This window comes from Battus philenor, unplaced genomic scaffold, assembly GCF_028537555.1.
Source record: "Battus philenor isolate CCGP_79_NKW_IND1 unplaced genomic scaffold, ilBatPhil1.0.hap1 SCAF_12, whole genome shotgun sequence".
NCBI lineage: Eukaryota > Metazoa > Arthropoda > Insecta > Lepidoptera > Papilionidae > Battus > Battus philenor.
In genome coordinates this window covers 10451986-10472767 of record NW_027181674.1, presented here as the reverse complement: position 1 = coordinate 10472767, position 20782 = coordinate 10451986, and the positions used below count along the sequence as shown (strand labels likewise).

Below are 20782 nucleotides of genomic sequence, written 5' to 3'. Positions count from 1 at the left end.
GATTAAAACTTAGTTATTTTTATTTAAAGGATTATTAGCAGGCAAAACAAATTTTCTTCAAAGCCTTTTTTGTAATTAGTGTTAATTGCCTTTTTTTTTGGTACTCCCACATTTTTCATTAAAATAAAACGATTTTCCTGTTTATATAGAAATAAATAAACCAAGACTTTTTGCGTATAGTTCATACTTTGTACATATCTAGCCTTTAATACCCTTCAATATTCATTCGTTCCTATAATCACTCATTAGTTCAAACGTCAAAATTTGACTGAAACAAAAATTTAAAGCTTCAGTCATCGTGCCTCTGGATAGGAAGTGGTGTTTAAATGGTGTATGAAATTTGTTATTATTAAACATTAACGCGATTTATACTTTCCTGCAATTATAAAAGACATTTTGAATTATGAATTTTCTTTAATGTCTTAGTTAATAGATACGCCCAAAATGTCTAGATTTCTATCAAGGGATAAATTGGAAGGATTTGAAAAATACAAGGTAATAAAAATGAAAATTTGTTCCGAAAAAATTGAGACTTTTATATAATCGAATATTATATTGTAGTAAAAAATATATATTTTGTTAAACATTAACAATATAGTTTAAATTTTTTGTGTTCTTTTCAGTACAACTCTGTAGACACAAGTATTCTCAGCAATTATGTTATGCATCCGTTTTGGAATTGGTGTGTCAAGGTCAGTCGTGATTCTCTCATAAAGTAATTTAGAGTTATTGTAAATTACACTAAAAAATGGTATATGTAATAACTATAACATTGATAATGATATTAAATTTTTAGTGGCTCATTTCACATACTCTGTTTTAGGTAATTGCAATTTTTAAATTTAAAGTGTAAACTGTTAAGTTTTAATAATTATATTAATAATGAATTACATTTCTTTAATATAAGATACATGTTTTCATTCAAACTAGCCATAAAAAATAACAATTCAGAGAACATAATGCATGTATGGAATGTGCTAACAATTAATTTAAATGTTATGCCTAACATTTGTGTTTGCAGTTTTGTCCGGTGTGGGTGGCACCAAACCTGCTAACATTCACTGGCTTCCTACTGACGGTCCTTAACTTCCTTTTATTCTCTTACTATGATTATGGATTCCATGCTCTCACTGAGGAGAACATTACCAATGATCATATTCCCAGTTGGGTGTGGGCCATCACAGCAATCAACTTATTTGTGGCATACACATTAGGTGAGCATGTTTGTCTCTTTAAAATTTTAACAAAACATATATATCTGCTCTGGTAAGTGTTGTGATTAGCAGAGTATACACCTGTACACCTCACTATACAACTTGTATACCTGTCTTTTAAAAATATAACAGACTACATTTTATAAGCCCAGTTAAAAGAAAAAGCTATGATACCTCATTACTGAAACAATAACATTTATATCTTTTATTTGGTGTTAGATATAGGTTCCAAAATAATACAGGCTAATAGGTCCCCTAACAAAAAACTTGCCAGTAAAAGTGAGCATCAATTGCCAAAGTAAATATAGATATTAGATAAGTTAGTTGAACATAACTACATCAAGTATGTCTATTATTTTTATATATTATTACCATATAATTAACAAAAATACTATTTCCTAATTCATATCTTATGGTATCAATAAACAGGATAATTGAATATAGGTATATATGCTTAAAAGGTTTGAATTTATAACTCATTTGCCGTCAATTAATGTATGGTACAATTACTAAAAATTATTGGTTTCAGAAGTAATAAATAATGTATTGATAATATACTAAGAAATAGCTTTTTTAATATTTGAGTAATGTTATATTAAAAATTATTATTGTTTACTATCTGTTCCTGTAGACATGGTACTGCCAGAAGTTTTAAGCCTGTCATATTTCTATAGACAAAATTATATTACATATTTCACAGTGATAAAAGGTGACTTGTATTAGATGTAAAACCTTTAAGCTTTTTGCTGCAAATGAGATATATTCACTCCTTCCACTTTCCACCAATAACCAATTGTGTATAATTTAAATAGCATACCAAAAACATTACAAATTTGATTATACATATTTTTGTAATAAATTTTAGTGTTGGATCTAGAATAGTTTGGAAATATAAATAAACTCACTAGTTATTTCATTTTTGAATGAATACTCCTTATTATGATTTTTGTCTTTTGACTTTTCTCTTTCTTTTGTATTCTTGACTTATTATCTTTGTCTTATTATTATATAAAAATAACTTACATGGCTATAGTAAAAAAAAACACATACATTATGTTGTAATGTAAATGGGGCTACAAAAAAGAGTGAACTATAAAAAAATAGTAACTGCAAAAAAATTCGAGAAAATTTAATTTTTTCTATGTAACATGTTTAAAACATTTTAATATTTTGTTTATTCATAACGTTAGTTCCATTTGTCTTTATAATACAGAAAATCCTTACTTATAGGCCTTGGCGTGATTGTTTATCAATTTTAACTAATTATGTTTGACGATATTCGATGCTGATAAGATTTACGTTTTTGACAGCATCATTGAACTTTTATCTCCAAAATATCCAGGCTAACATTTATTACTTAGTTAGGTAATCATTTTTGATGGTTAAAGTTACACATTTTCTCTTGGATCTGAGCATGTACCACCAGCCATAACCGCCGTGCACCTTAGATTTCCTCCCAAGGTCTGTATGCAAAACGTCATTGACTCGATGCTTGCTGCAAAAAGAAATACCCATCATAATAATATTAGCGGATAGATGCTGACTGTAAGGTATAGGTGTATAAGTGTATAGGCCTCTGTCCCGCAAAGATCGTTTTGCGCTGGCATCCAGCAGCTTCCCACATCCTTAACTTCATCGTCGGTCCACTTAGTGGGCCAGCTACTCGCGCCGAGTCTAACTACTCGTGGTCTCGAGACTCGAGAATCTTTCGGTCTTAGTAGCCGTCGGTTGCACGAGCAATGTACACAGCCCTGCCATTTAAGACTAGCAATTCTTCGAGCAACGTGAGTGAACTTAGTTCTTCAGCGAATCTCCTCATTTCTGATTCGTTTTCGCAGCGTTGCTCCGAGCACAGCCCGTTCACATGCCTTTTTTTGGGAGAATCTTTGAGACTTTATCAGATTAAAACCACTAACGAATTGCAAACCAGGTTAACGTGTAGATTTTTTTTTCAACGCTATCTATTGAACAGGGGTGCCGAAGGAATTCACCAACAAACAACATTAAACCCACAATTATGTGTGTGTGTAAAATCCAGTCGGACGAAGTCAGGATAAGAGCCAGTGTTAAATACTCGTGCTATCGACCGCGCTTGCAACACGGTTTTGATCAATCATTCATATTCTGCCCTTTGTTATCTAATGTTAGCGACTCTCAGATAAAAGCTAATACTTTCAACAGAGCTCGTTGGACAGCTAATTCAAATGCTTGACGTGTTTGAATAAATTGTATTTGCTTTTACCGTCATGTCATAGCAGAATCAGAAATTGACATCGATACTAAATGTGGTAATAATTCTACAACTTTAAACAATAAGTATATTAACATAATGAAGTCGGACAGGTTGCTTGCGCAAAATGTTTAAAAAAAAATGATTGAAGTTTTTTCCACACTATGTGTAACTTGCTCTTTTAACAAACAGTTGTTTAGCTGCTGTTAACACTTGTGATGGTGATTAAAATATTATAACGATTTAGAAATCAGTGGATATTGTTATTTATATACTGTTATATCTTTTCTCACTAGTATTAAAATTTATCTATATTATTCCTACAAGTCGACAAATGTATCCGGTTATGTTAGACGTTTTTATAAATATCACCTTGTGTAAGAAATTATATATATATATTTACTCTTATAAAAGAAAGTACTAACGAAATTCTTAATGTTTATATTCACGTATTGGTATATAGACTTCTTAAGTTATGTACGTAAAGTCCATGCACGCTGTAAGCAAAGTTCAATGTGTACGGATCCGGTAACTTTACGGCGTATATCCGGGCTCACGTTACACGGGTTATGCCACTCGATTGCGTCGTTCTTATCATTGCTGGTACAATTATTATTCTTCAAAAAAGTTTTTTTTTTTAAATTTTCTTAAGTCAAGTCAAAGTTAATGTAATCCGTCCGCCATATAAAGCGGGGATTTCCATAATTTTAAATAATGATCTACGATGTTTTTCATAGGGGAATTCATTTTGATAAATATTTAAACTGAATGGTATTGTAATGAAAAAGATATATACTGCTATAAAATATAGATACGAACCAGTGACCTTTAGCGAAGGTCGTCCGGAATTTTATTGTTGTAAAGTAATTTAACGAATGCGTCTAATATGACTACTTAGCTCAGAAAATAATTTTCAAATATTGATTAATTATTTTATTAAAACATTCGAAGTTTTTAAGAGTTGTGAAAGACCTTCTACCTAAGCAATAGGTTATTTGAAATTAAACCTAGTAATGTTTAGTATAATAACGCGCCAATTGATAAAGCATATCAAGTTTGTTATAAAAGATTATAATTGGCTTTCTATCTCGGAAGCAACCGACAGAGTGATTTGTATCGTAGTAAAACTGACACGGTTCAAGGTCGTAATCGGTAATCCTAGAGCGTTTGGCATACGGTTTGGATAGACGCGAAAACTTGATTTAGCGCGAGGCCTTCACAACTGTTCATACGAAATTCGAAGCTACTAATTGGCACATTTCAACACAAATATTTACTGTATTAATAAATTGTGAACATAGGTTATAAAGTTAAGCTATCCTAAATGTATTGGAAATGTCCAACTATTAAATCAAAGTATTTTTTTAACTTATCCTTAACAGACACTTAAATGATTAAAAATACAAGTTTGTTCATTGTCCATACAAAAACTATGCCACAACTTAACACTCGCTTTACACCAATGACTTCCCTCGTGTCAAGGGTGCAGAGCTCGCCTTATTCGCAGATGACACCTGCATTTACACTTCTGGTGTCGCAACCGGCGCCATCACTTAACGCTTCCAAATCGCAGCCAACGTCCTGCGACGATGGTTTCGAAAATGGAAGATATTAATTTCAATTTCTCCAAAAGCGTGGCAGTGCTCTTTTTGAAGCGCAACCGATTGCTTACACCAGCTCCAATCAAACTCATTATTAGTTCAGTACCATAGGTAACTCAAACCCGTTATGTAGGTGTCGTCCTGGGTGACAAAATTAATTTTAAAGCGCACGGAAACAGGGCGACTTTCATACTTCCCGCCTCCTTTAGTAAACAGCGGGAGTAAAATGTCACTGTCGAATAAAGTGGCACTCTGTAAAGCTGTAATCAGATCCGTCCTCACTTACGCAATCCCGTGCTTCGCGCGTGCCAATCCGCGCTTCATTCACAGACTCTAGCTCCTACAGAACGGGTTTATCCATAGGGCAACGGATGCGCCGTAGTACTAACGCAATGAAGACCTGCATGTTGACATGGAACTGCCAACAATCCTCTAGTTACCTTAAACGGGCATCAATTCATTACTTTGCGTTTGCCGGTCAACACACAAATACAATGGTTGTAGATGCCGCCACCTACAATACAATCACACCCGGTGCTTTTAAATGCCAGGCCATCGCCAGACGACGCGACGACTATAAGACAAGCCATGTACACTGCACACCGTCATCGTCGTCACTCAATTACCAACTGGTCTCGTCGGAAGCGTCGTCTAATTGTATATCACAGAGACGTCAACACCCAATCATACTAGATAGAAGCGTTGCTGGGGTTTTCCCACAACTTATTCTCCCAGCGTTAACGCTTTCCGATGTGGTAGTAGTGATATTAGCCAGACTATAGCAATCGGCCAAGCCGAGGTTTGTCTCTCCCGACCGCTTTTGTGTCGGAATAATAAGCGCGTATTATCGACGAGTGATAGTCCAGGCCAAGATCCCTTCGTAAGGGCCCTTGAGCTTAGTTACTCCATGGAGCGTTCACCAAAGCGATCTAAAAGTTTGGCGGCCTCTTCATTCGCTAAAATACAGATATATATATATATATATATATATATATATATATATATATATATTTATTTATTTATTTATCATTTGCTAAAATTCTACTAAAATTCATTCGCTAAAATACTAATATATATAAGCCTCGGCTCATGTGTAGCGACCCGGGAGCCTTCGAGCTTCGCTACTTTAAAAAAGGTCTTAATCACTGACGTCATCGGTTCTAAATTCCAAATCAGGTTATATTTTCCTCTTATAACGAGTGAAATAATTACAAAACCTCTCCAGCAATAACCGACCTTCAAGTGAAATGATAACCATGATGCGGCCGTATTATTCTTGTATCAGGGTAATACATAATATTATTAAATATTTGAACGTCATACTTCCCACATACGTTCCACTAGTGATCACTATTAGTAACTTTTTTTTATGTTAAAATAAATGACTGCGTTAACAACTCTGTTAACTTCCAGACGGCATCGACGGCAAGCAGGCCCGGCGCACGGGCACGAGCGGCCCGCTCGGCGAACTGTTCGACCATGGCCTCGACTCCTACTCCGCAGTGCTTATACCCACCTGCCTCTACAGTATATTCGGAAGGTGAGATTTGACTTGAAATAGTCGCCATACTGCGGGTACGGGTTACAAGCTTCCTTAAGTGTACTCTTACTAGTCTCTTATTGCGATTCTATATCCTTCAGCATTACACGGACTACGGCTAAGAGGCTTTATAGCAATCTATATTCATCTTTTTACAACTATCATACTATCTTGAAGTACACCCAACTGTCTTATTACACAATTTTTTTTGTTCTAGCACGAATTCCTTAAAAAAATTACTTTTAATTCTAATTTTGACAGTGTTTTACAGATTTTATTTTTGTACAAATCTTTTTTATGATTACATAGGTAATATGGATTTCATTATTACTTCTTTTGCACATTTATATGCGAAGATACTAAGAATTTTTAAAGTTTTGGATCATATACCCAATTGTATCTACTGTGTAAAAAAAGGAAGGTGTGTTGTGGTAAGACGTAATAATATTAAATTAAGCATGCTAGTTAGATTCTGCGGAAAGCATTAAACTAATTATTTTGTCTATGAATCTCGCTATTCATTAAAATAGTAAGTAGGGTACTGCATACGATTCAAATATAAAATATAATGTTTATAAGGCATTGCCAATTAAAAGTTAAGAAATATTTAAGCGCATGCAAGGACAAGATTAAAGATTCAGCACTTATGCACTCAAGTTGAAATCTTACTATTTAGTTATTAAGCAGACGCCGCCTGAAAGATCGTGGTCGATTGGTGATTGCACTGTTGCTTTACAGCGTAGAAACGTGGACAGTAGGAAAGAACAGAAGATATTTCAGAGACATCTACAGAACGTTCTACAGAAGTTAGTGATATTGTAGATTCAGAATCTGAAGTCAAAGATCGAAAAATCTTATAGAGCATTCAATTTAAAAAGAACATAACCAGGGAAAGTAACATCTCTCTAGATCAAGATTATTTTAAAATCTATCGACCAACTTCGTTAATGTCAGGAAAAAAAGTTACTAACTAAACACATAAGTTTATAGCGCTCATTACGGATATTTATATTCAACGACGACACCAATTTATTAATTATAGATAGTAGTAAAAATATCCTTGATATATTTAGATACACGTTATCACAGAGAACGAAATCATAACTCCGTTTTTTTTATTATACTAGTTACAGCTCGTTACTACGTTTGCGTAGCAGCAGCTAATCTCATTTATAGTTTTGATTGCGTTAGTGACTCTTAATGAGATAAAGACATGAATAATTAGCTGAAACTGTAAAGTCTATTCAATAAGACGGAATAAATAAAATTAAAAAATGAAATATTTTTTATAAGCATAGAGATTGTATAATATAGTCGCTGTCACTCGTACTAATCGTTCCCACTTTGTTTTTTTATAAAATCAGCGTAACGGAGTGCGCTCGTTCAATTTCGACAAGAAATAAACTTACACACTAGGCAGTGATGATTTTATACAAGCTGATATCTTAACCCTTTCGTTACCAGCGCCGAAGTTAGCCAGCTCCCACTGAACGCCCCATATGTACCAGCGCCGGAGTTAGACGGCATCACAAGACACGTCGTGTGCCACCAGTGCCGCATTTAGATGGCATCGATTTGCCGCTCTTTATATTGCATTGTTATTGAATTGATCCCTCTAAAGGTACAATCATGTTATAGAATGCGCCTTTACCCAAAAACAATTCTTTAAAAGTACAGTATGTATTTGAAAACTAAAATTGTAAATACAAAAAATATTCACCGCAATAATAATCTACTAAGGTTGACCGAAAGACATTTTACTTTCAATTTATAAATCAGTAGGAATAAATTGAAGAAGGAGCGTTGTTTGCAGTGCAAATGGGAAAAGACGGGAATCTAAATATGAACGTAAAAATTGTAATGTGGTCTTATGTGTACATCCCTGTTTTGAGATTTATCACAGAAAAATAAAATATTAAGAATTATCCTAACTTCCATTTTTAATTAATAAACGAGTAAAATGTTTAAATATGTACCACTTAAATGAGAAAATTCGAACATCAGCCTACCGCCATGCAATGTGCACACTTCGCGGCGCACTGTCCGTTTTCGGTTATTTTACAAATGTGACTATTCTATTACAAGCCGTCGACGCTTATTGTTACAAGAACTAGATCTCTTTTGTTTGTGTAGTGCTGCAGGTATATTATTTGCATTCAAAAAACATCGTGATTATAGCAAGTTGGCAGTAAATTCAAATACTTAATATGACAGGCGTAACACGATGCTGTGTTATTATGGGTCAAGCGTATTGCTTATTAATATTTGAAGAGATTCATCTCTTCATTTTATGGTACGAAAAATTGTTATCATAAATATATATTGTTCACAGAGACGAACTGAGTCCGCTGAGATATTTCTTCGTGATATGGAATATTTTCATCAACTTCTACCTGACGCACTGGGAGAAGTACAACACCGGCGTCATGTTCCTGCCCTGGGGATACGACTTCACTATGATTGTAAAGAAACTTAATCACTTTATCAATCAACACATCAGCCGATCGACGTCCACTGTTAGGCCTAGGCCTCCTTCATATATTGTCTCGATGACTGGTCTTGCGATGCCCGCATCCGAGGCTTTGACTGTGTCACGTGGACTGTGGACTGTGTGACGACACGTGGTCGCTATTCGTGAACCTTTCGGCGCCAACATCGATCGGTTGTATGAGCGATGTGCTCCGCACGCTACTACTTCGGACGAGCTATTCTTCAATCAGACACAAGAATACTTCTTAAAATCTTCTCAAATATTTATTAAGTATGAAATTACCGTCAATTTAAATGTAAGAAAAGGACCAATATTTAGCCACCTCCTTCTTATTTAGGATGGACTTCCGCAAGGTAACGCCTGATTCCATTAAATATTTAAGATCGGCATTCCTAGCTGAACAGGCGCGTTTGTACCTCAAATTTAAATGTATTTGGAAAGAGATCGCAACTGGGTCGTGTCACATGTGATATCCGCAAGATATTAAAGAAAAAGGGGAAAGTAATCATTATTAAGACCATCCCACGCCAAAGATTAGGTCATTTAATATCTCCCTAATAAAATTTTTGTGGATGTGCTTTGAATGAGCTTGACGCATTTTGAGGTGTCTTAACGAGCGAGGCTTAGAACTAAGAGTTGCGTAAAATGTAGGGTTCATGCATTTTGCTGCTGGTGACGTCAGTGATCGGGCCGCGCGCGTGGCACGTCACGCTGCCGGGCGGCTTCACTCCGGGCTTCCTGTTCGAGCTGGTACTCTACTTCTCGGCCATGCTCACTAGCCAGACGGTCATACTGTGGAATATATACAAGTCAGTTGCAAACACTTTTAGTTAAACTTCAAAATTACGTAAACTTTATACAGTTTAAGTTATATAATAAGTTTTTAATTTTGCAATATTTTATTTGTAATACTCTCACGTTTGATTTAACGAATTAATCTTACACATGTATATTGTGATGCACTCTACAATATACAAAAACTAATGCGGTATTAGGTAATGTTCGTAGTACCCGAGTTAAATTGGGAATTATAAACGCCCCTGAAGACACCGACATTTGTTCCTTTAACAATTAAGTCTCTTAGATTAACAAATACCACGCTCATTGAATGTTTTTTTATATTCTTTATTTTCTTTTTCACCCATCCATCGTTCTAATGGAACATTTAAGTCTGAAATGATGAATTATTTTTAACTCCGGCGCTGATACATATGGGGCGTTCAGTGGAAGCCGGCTAACTTCGGCGCTGGTAACGAAAGTGTTAACATGTCAGCTTGTTTAAAATCATCACTGCCTAGTGTGCAGGTTAATTTCTTGTCGAAATTGAACGAGCACATTCGGTTGCCCTGATTTTATAAAAAAAAAACAACGTGGCAACGATTAGTACGAGTGACAGCGACTATATTATACTATCTCTATGCTTATTAAAAATAATATTTTATTTTTTCATTCTATATATTCCGTCTTATTAAATAAAATTTACAGTTTCGGCTAATTATTGCAGTATTTATCTCATTAAACGTCACTAACGCAATCAAAACTATATTTTAATTATTATTATTATTTAAAAAATAAAAATCTAATCGAATGCACACTAAAATATAAATAGATACAGCATATCTACTGTACTGCTAGTAGTTAAAATAGCGCTCTTTAATACTACGTACAGATGATTAAATGGGGGTATATTTTAATATTAAGATTAATACAATAGTTGAAAAGTTTGATTGGGTTCAAATCCACTAGTTTTTATCGTAATGATGCATAGATCAACTGTTCTGATCGGATCTACTGAAATGATGCTCCAAAACCAGAGCGGCATTTTGTAATATGAAATGCCGCTCTGGTTTGGGAGTATGACTCAAGCCTGCGCTTCTCTCATGTCACGATATGTATTACGTCTCATTACTATGATAACGTCATTAATTATGGCATCGAAACGCAAACAAAATAATACTTTCGGAATGTAGTTTGGCGGCAGACAAGGGCGTTGTGATCAGAGGCTAATGAACCAAAAAAATTTCCACGTACCCTCAGGTCCTACCGCGACGGCACCGGCAAAATGCGTCCGTTCCTGGAAGCGGTACGGCCTCTCATACCTTTGGCGGTGTTTTTCGCGCTTAGCACCATCTGGGCGGTGTTCTCGCCAACGGACATAATCAACCGGGGGCCCAGACTGTTTTATGTCCTCACGGGCACTATTTTTTCTAACATCAATGTGAGTAAAAATATAGCTAACACATGCAAAATATTTTAATGACCATCCATAAGTACATTCATGGACATTTTTAAAAGTACATAAACAAAAAGGTGAAATAAAACAATAATTGTTCTTATTTCGTACTGCCGATTTATAACAGTACTCTGTAATTACACAATATTGGCCTAAACATCAAATATTATTTGATGTTTAGACCAGAAAATTAAAAATAGCGTACAATTTTCATGCGTTTTATGAACATAATAATTTGAATTAGAAGTATCATAAAGATTTCATTTTGAAATTTTCATCTACTACAGAACTTCACTGGTTAAGTTCGGGTAGTTATACCGAATCACTAACTTTAATTAAAAATTTGCAAAAATATCTGCCGTTATTTTGTCATTAGAAATAAATTACTTTAAAATAAAATAAAAATCGAAACCGCATTTTTACTTGTTTATAGATTTTTTTTACATAACACTAATATTCATGAAGAAAATTTCAGTTAAGACTAAGTGATTACATTAATTTTTTTCAAATTCAAAACATCTTTAAAAAGGTACACGTTACACGCACTTCTGAATCGTCAGTTATTTGAGATCATAAGTCGTTACTACTGGCTCGGAATGCTAATGCGCTGAGAAGAGCAAGCCACGAAAACTGTGTTCCAACAATAAATTAGTGTTCGATGACAAGGAGAGTGTTAACGAAAAATTTGGTTGGTAGTGTCGATTAATCGTGTCTCAAATGAGCAACACGCGGTGCGAGGCGTTCAACGGGCTGCTGGTGCCGTACGCGGGAGTGCTGGCGTTAGTGCTGTTCCGGCGCGTGTCGCCCATGACCGAGCTGCTGCTGCTGGCTGGCCTCTGTGCCGCCAGCTCCGTTGCACACATCTACTACGGCACCAAAGTTGTAAGTCCGCAACCTTTATTTTATTTATTTAACTGTACTCGTCAGATAAAAATATGTGGGTACTACGGGATAACATATGACACACTTCAAACATCCAATGAGAAATAGTTTTAAAGATAATTCTGGGCTAGTAGGGCGGGCATTGTAAAGCTAAAATTTTAAATAAATACTAAGAATTATAATTAAAAAATATGTGATCCGGCTTCATAATAATGTATTATATGCAACAATAATAATATGTTAAATCCTACGAGTGTAATATTAACTGTAGTGCACAAATCATCCTCGCCCATTAACTCACGCATTCTTTGTGGATATAGGAATGGATAGCGTCAAGAACAGTAAATTGGAGAGAGTCCACAAATTTAAATAATACGTAATACTTAAAAAACGTCTTAACACTCGAAGCAATTTCGTCCAGAAAACCATAGTAAAGAGATAGAAGAGCAACTAGGGAATAGTCAATGTTTACATGCAAACAGATATATATTTACGTAAACATTGATTGTTCAAGTTATATTTCTAAAAACAACTGCAATCTTAACCCCAAAATTTCTTCATTCAATAATCGTCTCGAATAATTATTAATAGCCAAAATGATTAAAGACTTTTGAAAAAAAAATTGAAAATAACCACTTTCAGGTCCAAGAGATGTGCGAGCACTTCAATATTGCGTGTTTCCGCATTAAGCCAAAGGTAAAGTAAAGTGATACATGTTATGTTACCAGCACCCAGTGAATTTCTACCAAGGTTGTAAACACTAATACTATATTTATTAATTTAATTAGTGGTGTTGGACTCTCATAAATATGACAAATAATATATATTTCTTTTAATTCCAAAGATCTGTTTATTCTAGGTACGAACTTATATAATGTAGACCAGTCAGAGACAACACAAAAACTGGTTAAAAAGAAAGACCTTTTTAACACCTGTACATTAAATAGAACTATTTCAAACAGTTCTCTCTAAATTCCAAAAACTCAATATTCTACATTTGTAGATTTGTATGTGCGGTAAGTGGGATATTATTTTAATTTGTTGTTATTGTTATGTCATTTCGTGTGTAATTTTTAAAGTTCTCTAATATTTTATTACCTTTAGGTTTATTTATCAAGAACTAGTAATTGTGCTCATATACTAGTCAACCAGGTGTTTGGAAACCATCACAAGTTTTTTTTTGTGATTAATCTTATATTTTTTAAGATTTGACAAAACAACCCTATTTTCAAATAACTAAAATTAAGACACATTATTTTTATTTTCGAGTATATATTGTCCTTTTTCTGCATTATTATTTTAATAATTTGTGCCATTAAAATCTAATCTGTATAAAATTATTATACTGAATAAACACCTTAAAAGGGTAAGAATTAATAATTTTGGTTTTAACTAATTATTTGTGTGTTAATAAAGAAAGTCACACAAGCTTATGCAGAAAAAAGTTAAATACATTCAAAACTTCACGACTTTTTTACTGCATAATTTACAATCATAGAATGTACAATACTAAATTGCTATAGAGATAATTTCAAAGATTATTTGCCTTATACTAATCTCCTCAGGGTTACGTTACCTCCAAATTAAATTTTGGCGTTATTATTTTATTACGTTTAAGAATTAATTTTATTACTAATAACCATAAACATAAGATCAAAGAACTTCTCATTTATCCAGGAACTTCATTTTGATTTACTAACACCATATGATTTTGAACCCACCTGAGCTATCCCACAAAAAAAATTTCACCACCAATGAAATAAGATTGAGTAATCCTAATATTACATCAAACTATTTAATAAACTTATGTGTTATAATTTAATCAATTTAGTTATTTGTTAATAAAAGTACTGTCTGATTTGTGTCCTTTCATCTAGTTAGCATGTAAAAATAAAATATATATCTATTAAATGCGCTGACTTTCTACAGCTAGTATAACATACTATTGCTTGCTGCCTGAACTCTATAGTTAATTGAATGTACTGTATCTGACAATGCACATATTTCTTTAAACATTTAGGCAAATTTAATTCCTAATTCAAATTAACAAATTTTGAATTCGGAATTGAAACAATTTAAACAATTACAGCCAATAAGATTTCAAACACTTAGATGTTCCTAAACAAGTGTTGCCAAGGGATAAGTATAGTAATAATTTTAAATGTTTTAACATAAAATGTCTACGTCTTTTATTTGCAAAAAGAGTGAAATTGTAATTAGACTTTTGTCTTCAATCCTATTTTTCTTAATAGTAATAGCAAAAACGCAATAAAAGATATTATTGTATTACTTTCCAATCAATAACTAAGAAAATTATGATAATTGAAAATCTGTAAAAAAAATTCTGTTTAGTTATGTTTTCATGTTGTTGATGAAACAAAAAACTATTACTATTTATTTAAAATGAAACATTTGTGAATTTTGACTGGCATTTAATTTTTAAATACTGCCATAACATTAAACTATTTCAGAATCAACATTCCATAAGAGTTCTGTTATTGATTAAAACAAACCTTTTTTAATAACTGAAATTAATATCTACATTTTTGTTATAAATATTGCTTGACCATTAGTTTTATATCAATATATTTTATAGTAACAAATGAAAATAGACTGATATTTGGCATTGTTTAATACTAAGATATATTACTTTTTTATCTATTTATGAATAAATACTTAAGCATGTTAATACATTAAATAAGTGAGTATAATGTTCTTTAACAAGTTTACATACATTGACTATGTATTTAGCAAGTAAAATACTTCTAAATGTTGTTTGTGTGTAGGTAATTTCCTTGTAAGAATTTTAAAAAATTGTAATATTCAGGTAATATGTCAATAAATTGTACTTATGTACTTGTTTATGTTTGCAATGTCAGATTATTTGAAGACACCTTTTTCAAATGTAAATGTAAATTATCTTCTTGTATTCGAAAGGACAAATGATGGATAACATATGTTAAATGTAATTTATTGAACCAACAGGTATCTTGTAAGATCTTTAGAATATGTGTATGATAAAGTTTAACAGCTAAACTGTGGTTTTATTGTATCTTTCCCTTTAGCTGAATATGATATGATTTGACAATAATTCCTAATATAAAAAAAATATTATCTTTAGAGACAATCACAGGTAATAAAATTGTGGCTAATGAGAGTCACTATTTCAACCAACTGATTATTGAGTATAGATGTAGTGCGATGTAGAATTTTTATTTATACCTTTTTATGTAAATATTTGAAAATAATTATTTGAATCAATACCTCAAGAAGACAAAACTCTCTCTTAGAACTAAATTTTTTCTACAAATTAGCATTGTAAATATATTAACTTGTTAAAGCATGTCATTTTGTGTTACATACATGCACACATTCTGATTTATAAGGAAATATAATGCATATAGATAACTTCCTGTAGTCATGTTTTAGAATAATAAGAAAGAAAAATATTTTACCAAATGTTTTATTTAGAAACGACACTGAAATAACTTAACATGAGGAACTTATAGCTTCATTAATTTCATCTCCTAAAGATAACAATTTTCTCCACTGCTCGGGAGTTAAGCTAATACCCTTCTTTCCTGGAAGTAATTCTCCATTTTTTTCATAATATTCTCTTACGTCTATATACACTTTCCCTTTAAACTCCCTCACTTTAGCTAATTTCTTACCCTGGATTACCCAGGTTGGCTCTTTATCTTCTGTTCTAGAAGCCATCTTTGCTTTTTTTTCTGCTGGTTGATTTCTCTGTAATACAAAATTAAACTACTATAGATATAGAAACAACATTTTTAAACAGGCAATTTTGATCTAAAATATTCATTAATATTATTAACTTTAAATTTGTGACATATCATGTTCAAAAAAATATTCATACATCAATTGGACCCTCATCACTGTCGCTACTTGAGCTTTCTTGCTTCTTTTTATTCTTCGGCATTATATCGTATATTTACTATTGTACGTACAAAAACTATACAACATATATTAACTGACTATTCAATAATAAATAACGGCAAACTAAAATTCCAACCAGCAATAGCAGTCTTTTAATTAACCTGTAATTCACAGAATTTGGAACATTGATAGATGGCGATAAAAGTCAGATTTTTACTATGGCAATATAATACAACATTAGTATTTAATTTTTGAAAAAAATTAAAATTACGCTATAATTTAAACTGTTAAAATTAACTATTGTTTGAAATAAAATAATAAAATGGGTCCTATCGGTACAAAATTTAAACACGGTCACTTTTAAAAATAAAGAGAAAATTGATAGTTCATTATTAACAAATGAATAATTTCCGCCAACATAATTCGCAAATCACCTAGGATACTACTATACTGCACAATATGTGGATTAGATAAGGAGGTGTTTGCGATATTCTGCACAAGCTTCTCTGCGTGAAGTAGATTATTACCCATCATGTTAAGTGCACGGAGTACTTAACAATCAAGGCGAAAATCTTCCAGACACCACACCAAAAACATTTTAGGTCGTCCTTTTGATCAGGTCTTTAAAGCCCTGATTTAGTTTTGTGGAACTTGAAAAACTTATACATATAAATTAGCTAGAATCAAGTCGAAAGAGTTTTTATCACTAGAAAATGCATTTTATAATTTGGTTCAAAAGTATCTTGCTTTTTCTCTGATGATATATGTGCTGTTAGCCCTAAGGCTTTTACAGCTTCGTCGGTACTAAGTTCACGAAGCAGAAGGGTCCGTGAATTAGATAGGTTCAAAGGTTCAATCTGTTAAGATGATGATTTTTAAAGAACTGTCTACAGTTCTTTAAAAAACATTATACTTTAAAATCAGCTACATATGGAACATTATCTTTTAAAACCTTTTTGATTTACAAGATATTTGACCTTGCTTGACCATATTCACAGTCTACTTGACTTTTTATCGCGATGTTTGGTCTTTCAGTTTTCAGTAATCAATAAACAACTCATAATAAAATAAATTTCTACATAAATGTAAAAAAATAACCGTCTAATTCAGTAATTTTAGAGTTTTATGAAATAAAGAAAATATTAATATTTATAATCAATTATCTTTGTTCTAAAATTATTGTTACTTATAATGTTAACCGTTCTTGTGTTCATTTCAATTTGATAATGTAAACACTGGTTATTAGACTTTAAGTTAATTGTCACGTTTTCCCTAACAATCTACACAAATTTCAAGATTTTGAAAGTTATATCGGGACTAGTTGATGAAATGTTGGAACCTTGGAATAATAAAAATCTTTTACCGCCTCCAGTTCAAACATGTCAGAGCTCGAGACAAAATGATAACGGTAGTATTACAATATTAAATATAATATTGGATAAATTCTTCTACTGTTAAATAATTAATGACAAATTACTTTAAGATTCCAGATATTTAAAGAGCATATGCAGTAATGCTGTAACAATATTATCAAAACAATCCCCGTTACACAAGGAGAGTGCGTTATTATCAAGATTTTTATACAAGTACGATAAAAAATTTCGTAATGATATCGGATACAGGATATTCAAAAAAATTAATACTGCTCTACGTAGATATTTAATGTTAAATGTATTAAAAGATGTTGAAAATTTTTCAATGACTCTACCAAAAGTTGAAGACAGAGATCAAGCTTTGCCTACCAGACAAATGTTGCAGTATGTGATGGTCAGATTGATGTCATTGTCAAAAGTGATGTTAAGGATATCAGTTTGTTGTAAACAAGCTGCTGTTTTTTATTTAGATCGAGTGAAACGGGGTGATAGTCATTGGATGTCATTGATGCCTTATGCTTTGCTTAGCAGAATCTGGTCATTAAGCAATATTCTAGTCCAACATTCTTGTAGATGGTATTCTCAAATGTATCAATTTTTAAATAAACTGCAAATGAAAGGTTTGCCTTTACTGCCTGAAAATTATGAACTACCAGTGAATTTGGAAGAATGGCTTGATCTAAAGAATCAAGAAGACTTTGGCCGATTTAATTGGTCACAAAAGGACAAAGAAATTTATTCTAATCTAATTGAAGATGATGATGAAGAAGGAAACACAATAGACAGATTGTTTATGTATATCAATGAAGTAAATAAAGATAATGATGAGATGGAGGTAAAGCTGCAACATGACTTTGACGAAATTGATAACAGTGAAATGAATGTACCAAAGAAATTTGTTGATAAAGGGCAAGCCATATCTAGGGAAAATTTTAAGAAATTTTTTGTGGAGCCAAAGGTTGAAACAAAAATAAAAAAAGACTCTTATTATCACTCAATAGATAGAGTTTCTAATGTGAAAACCTTAGTTGAGTTTATTAATAAAGAGGAGTCCTATAGATATGAACATGGTACATTGTCTTTAACAAACCAATTAAGTTTTATGCAGTGGCAATCATTAAAAAAATCTCTTCTGAGCCTTTGCGACTGTCTTGGCAATGATAGAAAAATACAACGAAAATTTTTAAAAATCTGGAAAGAGAAATGCATAGATTGTTGTTAATTTTTTTTTTACTTATTAATGCAATAATTTATGTATTGATCAATATAAATCTTCCGAGTCTGCAGGCCAGTTTCTGCAACCAAGCAGTACTTAGTTACATACTCATTTTTCATTTAATGTCCCTGCTTAGTAACCATTAAATTATTGAAATCATGTTTTTTTTTTATTAATATAGTTATAAGGTACTATTATATTTGTGATAGAAGTAATTTTAAGAATTATGTCATCTGCTGGAAACATTATTAATTAAAAATGTTCAACTGTATTAGATTTTTTTAAGGATAATTATAATGCTAAGTCCAATTGGTCTTTTCGTATGAATATAAAGGCTTAAAGAAACTTCTCAAAAACACTGGAAGTTGCCTGCTATGAAATAAATTATGATATCATATATAAAAAAAATCCTGGCTGTAAACTAAATTTGTAAAATGGTTTCTGTCTACTGAACATGTATATGCTGTGTTATTTTCGAAGTATACAAAATAATTACATTCCTTTTAGGCTTGGGTTAAATTGTAAAACTGTATTCCTAACTATAATGTTTTCTTTCTATAATTAGATAAATCAGTTGTTTATTTCTTAAGTTAACTTATACTTATTGATAGCAGCATGCACTCTTTCTGTGGGAAAATTATTTGTTACTAATAATATGGATTGTTTTATGGACTTCAAATTATTATGGCGATTAAAGCAAGCTCTACTCTCTAAAATGACTGTAAGTCATAGTCTAGTGGATTAAGATTAGGACAAGATAACAACCAGCCTTCAACTCTGATGATGTCTGGAGCATTCATTTCCCCCTTTGACCCGGCGCCTTCTTGGTGAAAGGACCATTTTTGGTTATTAAACATGGAGTTGTTGTTAAGAGGATTAACTGCCCCCTGAAGAATAATACATTTGTGCCAAAGTTTTTGACACCTTTTTCACAAAAATATGGCAGTCACTTCTTCATTGCTAAGATACCACCAAAGTATCACTGAAGTCTGATAATGCGTACCTTGTACTTTTGACTAATTAAAGTTTTTTTTAGAGTGTTGCTGAAGGTAGGCGCTATCTTCATCTCCCGAGATAAAATACTTTGCTTTCGGACAGGATTTCTTCGAATTCTTTACTACTTTGATCGCCTTTTACGTACAAACACTACGGAGACGGCCAGGTCTTTTTCTGTCACAAACAGGTTTAATTGTGCCTATCAATAGTCCGGTACAAAAATATCCGACCAAGCATATGGATGATTATATTGATTATATTTAGTATCATACCTAGTTAAGAAATTGTGGCGAATAGTTACAAACTCAAGTAAATATTGTTTAATATTTATAGCGGCAACATTAAGTTAGGAACGGGGTGTGAGAACCGAAAGGAAGGAAAAATGACAGATGGTCATGCAACATTGTCGAACATGTAAAACATAAACAAGTAATAAATACAAGTTGTACACAGTAAGAGGTTTATATTATTTCTCCAAGAGTGACGCTCACAAAATGCAGTACAGTACAGTTTCTGCTGCAGTACAGTCTCAGTTCAAGAGAACTGAATAAGAATTCACCCTACCCCATTTTAAAATCTCAAATGTTCACAATATATTCGCGCGGAAATAAGAAAACACAATGAACAATCAAATAAAAATGACAGGTTACAAATTAAAAAGTAATTTTTGTTTATATTTAAATATAGCAACGTTTATGGTCAGACCAGAGTATATTGTACTTTAATTATATTTTGAGATGATTTTCAACTTTCAATAAGATTCTATTGTCATTTAATGGATCATATAATTGGATCGATTTTTTGGTTTGTATCAGCTTGCAATGATTTCTGCACAGCTAATATTGAGAAAAGGTTTATTGGAGAAAGTTCTCACAAACCGAAGTCTCTAATGTTTCTAAAGATGTTAATGCTGTTAGCCTCAAGGCTTTTACAGCTTCATCGGTACTGAGTTCACGGAACGGTAGGGTCCGTGAACTAGATTTAAAACTAAAAGCTGGTGGGGCGCCTACCATTTGTACGAGGACGCTCGCACGTTGTTAAGGCTCTTCGCGGTAGAGCTTTGACAGGGTGTGCTTGCGGGTTAGAACGGCAGCGTGGACCAAAGAGGG

General features: G+C 32.6%; 3 protein-coding genes across 5 annotated transcripts; 2 read left to right on the top strand and 1 right to left on the bottom strand.

The window, feature by feature from the left end:
• The first annotated feature begins 303 nt into the window (after nucleotides 1–303).
• LOC137932719 (ethanolaminephosphotransferase 1) lies at nucleotides 304–14615 on the top strand. Of its 3 annotated transcripts, none has more exons than XM_068776376.1 (9): nucleotides 304–495; nucleotides 624–692; nucleotides 1165–1214; nucleotides 6459–6585; nucleotides 8918–9047; nucleotides 9728–9885; nucleotides 11114–11294; nucleotides 12006–12191; nucleotides 12834–14615. In XM_068776376.1, the coding sequence occupies exons 2-9, from the start codon at nucleotides 658–660 to the stop codon at nucleotides 12894–12896; spliced, it is 930 nt and encodes a 309-aa protein (XP_068632477.1). In that variant the 5' UTR covers nucleotides 304–495; nucleotides 624–657; the 3' UTR covers nucleotides 12897–14615. The 3 variants fall into 3 exon arrangements, with proteins under 3 accessions (XP_068632477.1, XP_068632476.1, XP_068632475.1); XM_068776375.1 differs by having other exon boundaries at nucleotides 1022–1214; nucleotides 12882–14615; XM_068776374.1 differs by having other exon boundaries at nucleotides 1022–1214.
• A 1023-nt stretch (nucleotides 14616–15638) lies between these two features.
• Nucleotides 15639–16279, bottom strand: Ssb-c31a (single stranded-binding protein c31A). The gene is made up of 2 exons (XM_068776671.1): nucleotides 16069–16279; nucleotides 15639–15938 (listed from the first exon to the last, which is right to left on the bottom strand). Exons 1-2 carry the CDS (start codon nucleotides 16129–16131, stop codon nucleotides 15681–15683), a joined length of 321 nt encoding a protein of 106 aa, XP_068632772.1. The 5' UTR covers nucleotides 16132–16279; the 3' UTR covers nucleotides 15639–15680.
• Nucleotides 16280–17347: 1068 nt separating this feature from the next.
• Nucleotides 17348–18836, top strand: LOC137932949 (uncharacterized). Its single transcript, XM_068776639.1, has 2 exons — nucleotides 17348–17496; nucleotides 17572–18836. Exons 1-2 carry the CDS (start codon nucleotides 17418–17420, stop codon nucleotides 18681–18683), a joined length of 1191 nt encoding a protein of 396 aa, XP_068632740.1. The 5' UTR covers nucleotides 17348–17417; the 3' UTR covers nucleotides 18684–18836.
• Nucleotides 18837–20782: the final 1946 nt, after the last annotated feature.

Bases quoted from the DNA above. Each gene is read 5' to 3' on its own strand.
- LOC137932719 (XM_068776374.1), top strand. From the start codon at position 445: ATGTCTAGATTTCTATCAAGGGATAAATTGGAAGGATTTGAAAAATAC. The intron at 496-623 runs GTAATAAAAATG...TGTTCTTTTCAG, and splicing joins AAGGATTTGAAAAATACAAG to TACAACTCTGTAGACACAAG. The intron at 693-1,021 runs GTCAGTCGTGAT...TTGTGTTTGCAG, and splicing joins TTTGGAATTGGTGTGTCAAG to TTTTGTCCGGTGTGGGTGGC.
- LOC137932949 (XM_068776639.1), top strand. From the start codon at position 17,418: ATGTTGGAACCTTGGAATAATAAAAATCTTTTACCGCCTCCAGTTCAA. The intron at 17,497-17,571 runs GTAGTATTACAA...AATTACTTTAAG, and splicing joins CTCGAGACAAAATGATAACG to ATTCCAGATATTTAAAGAGC.
- Ssb-c31a (XM_068776671.1), bottom strand. From the start codon at position 16,131: ATGCCGAAGAATAAAAAGAAGCAAGAAAGCTCAAGTAGCGACAGTGAT. The intron at 15,939-16,068 runs GTATGAATATTT...TTTGTATTACAG, and splicing joins GTGATGAGGGTCCAATTGAT to AGAAATCAACCAGCAGAAAA.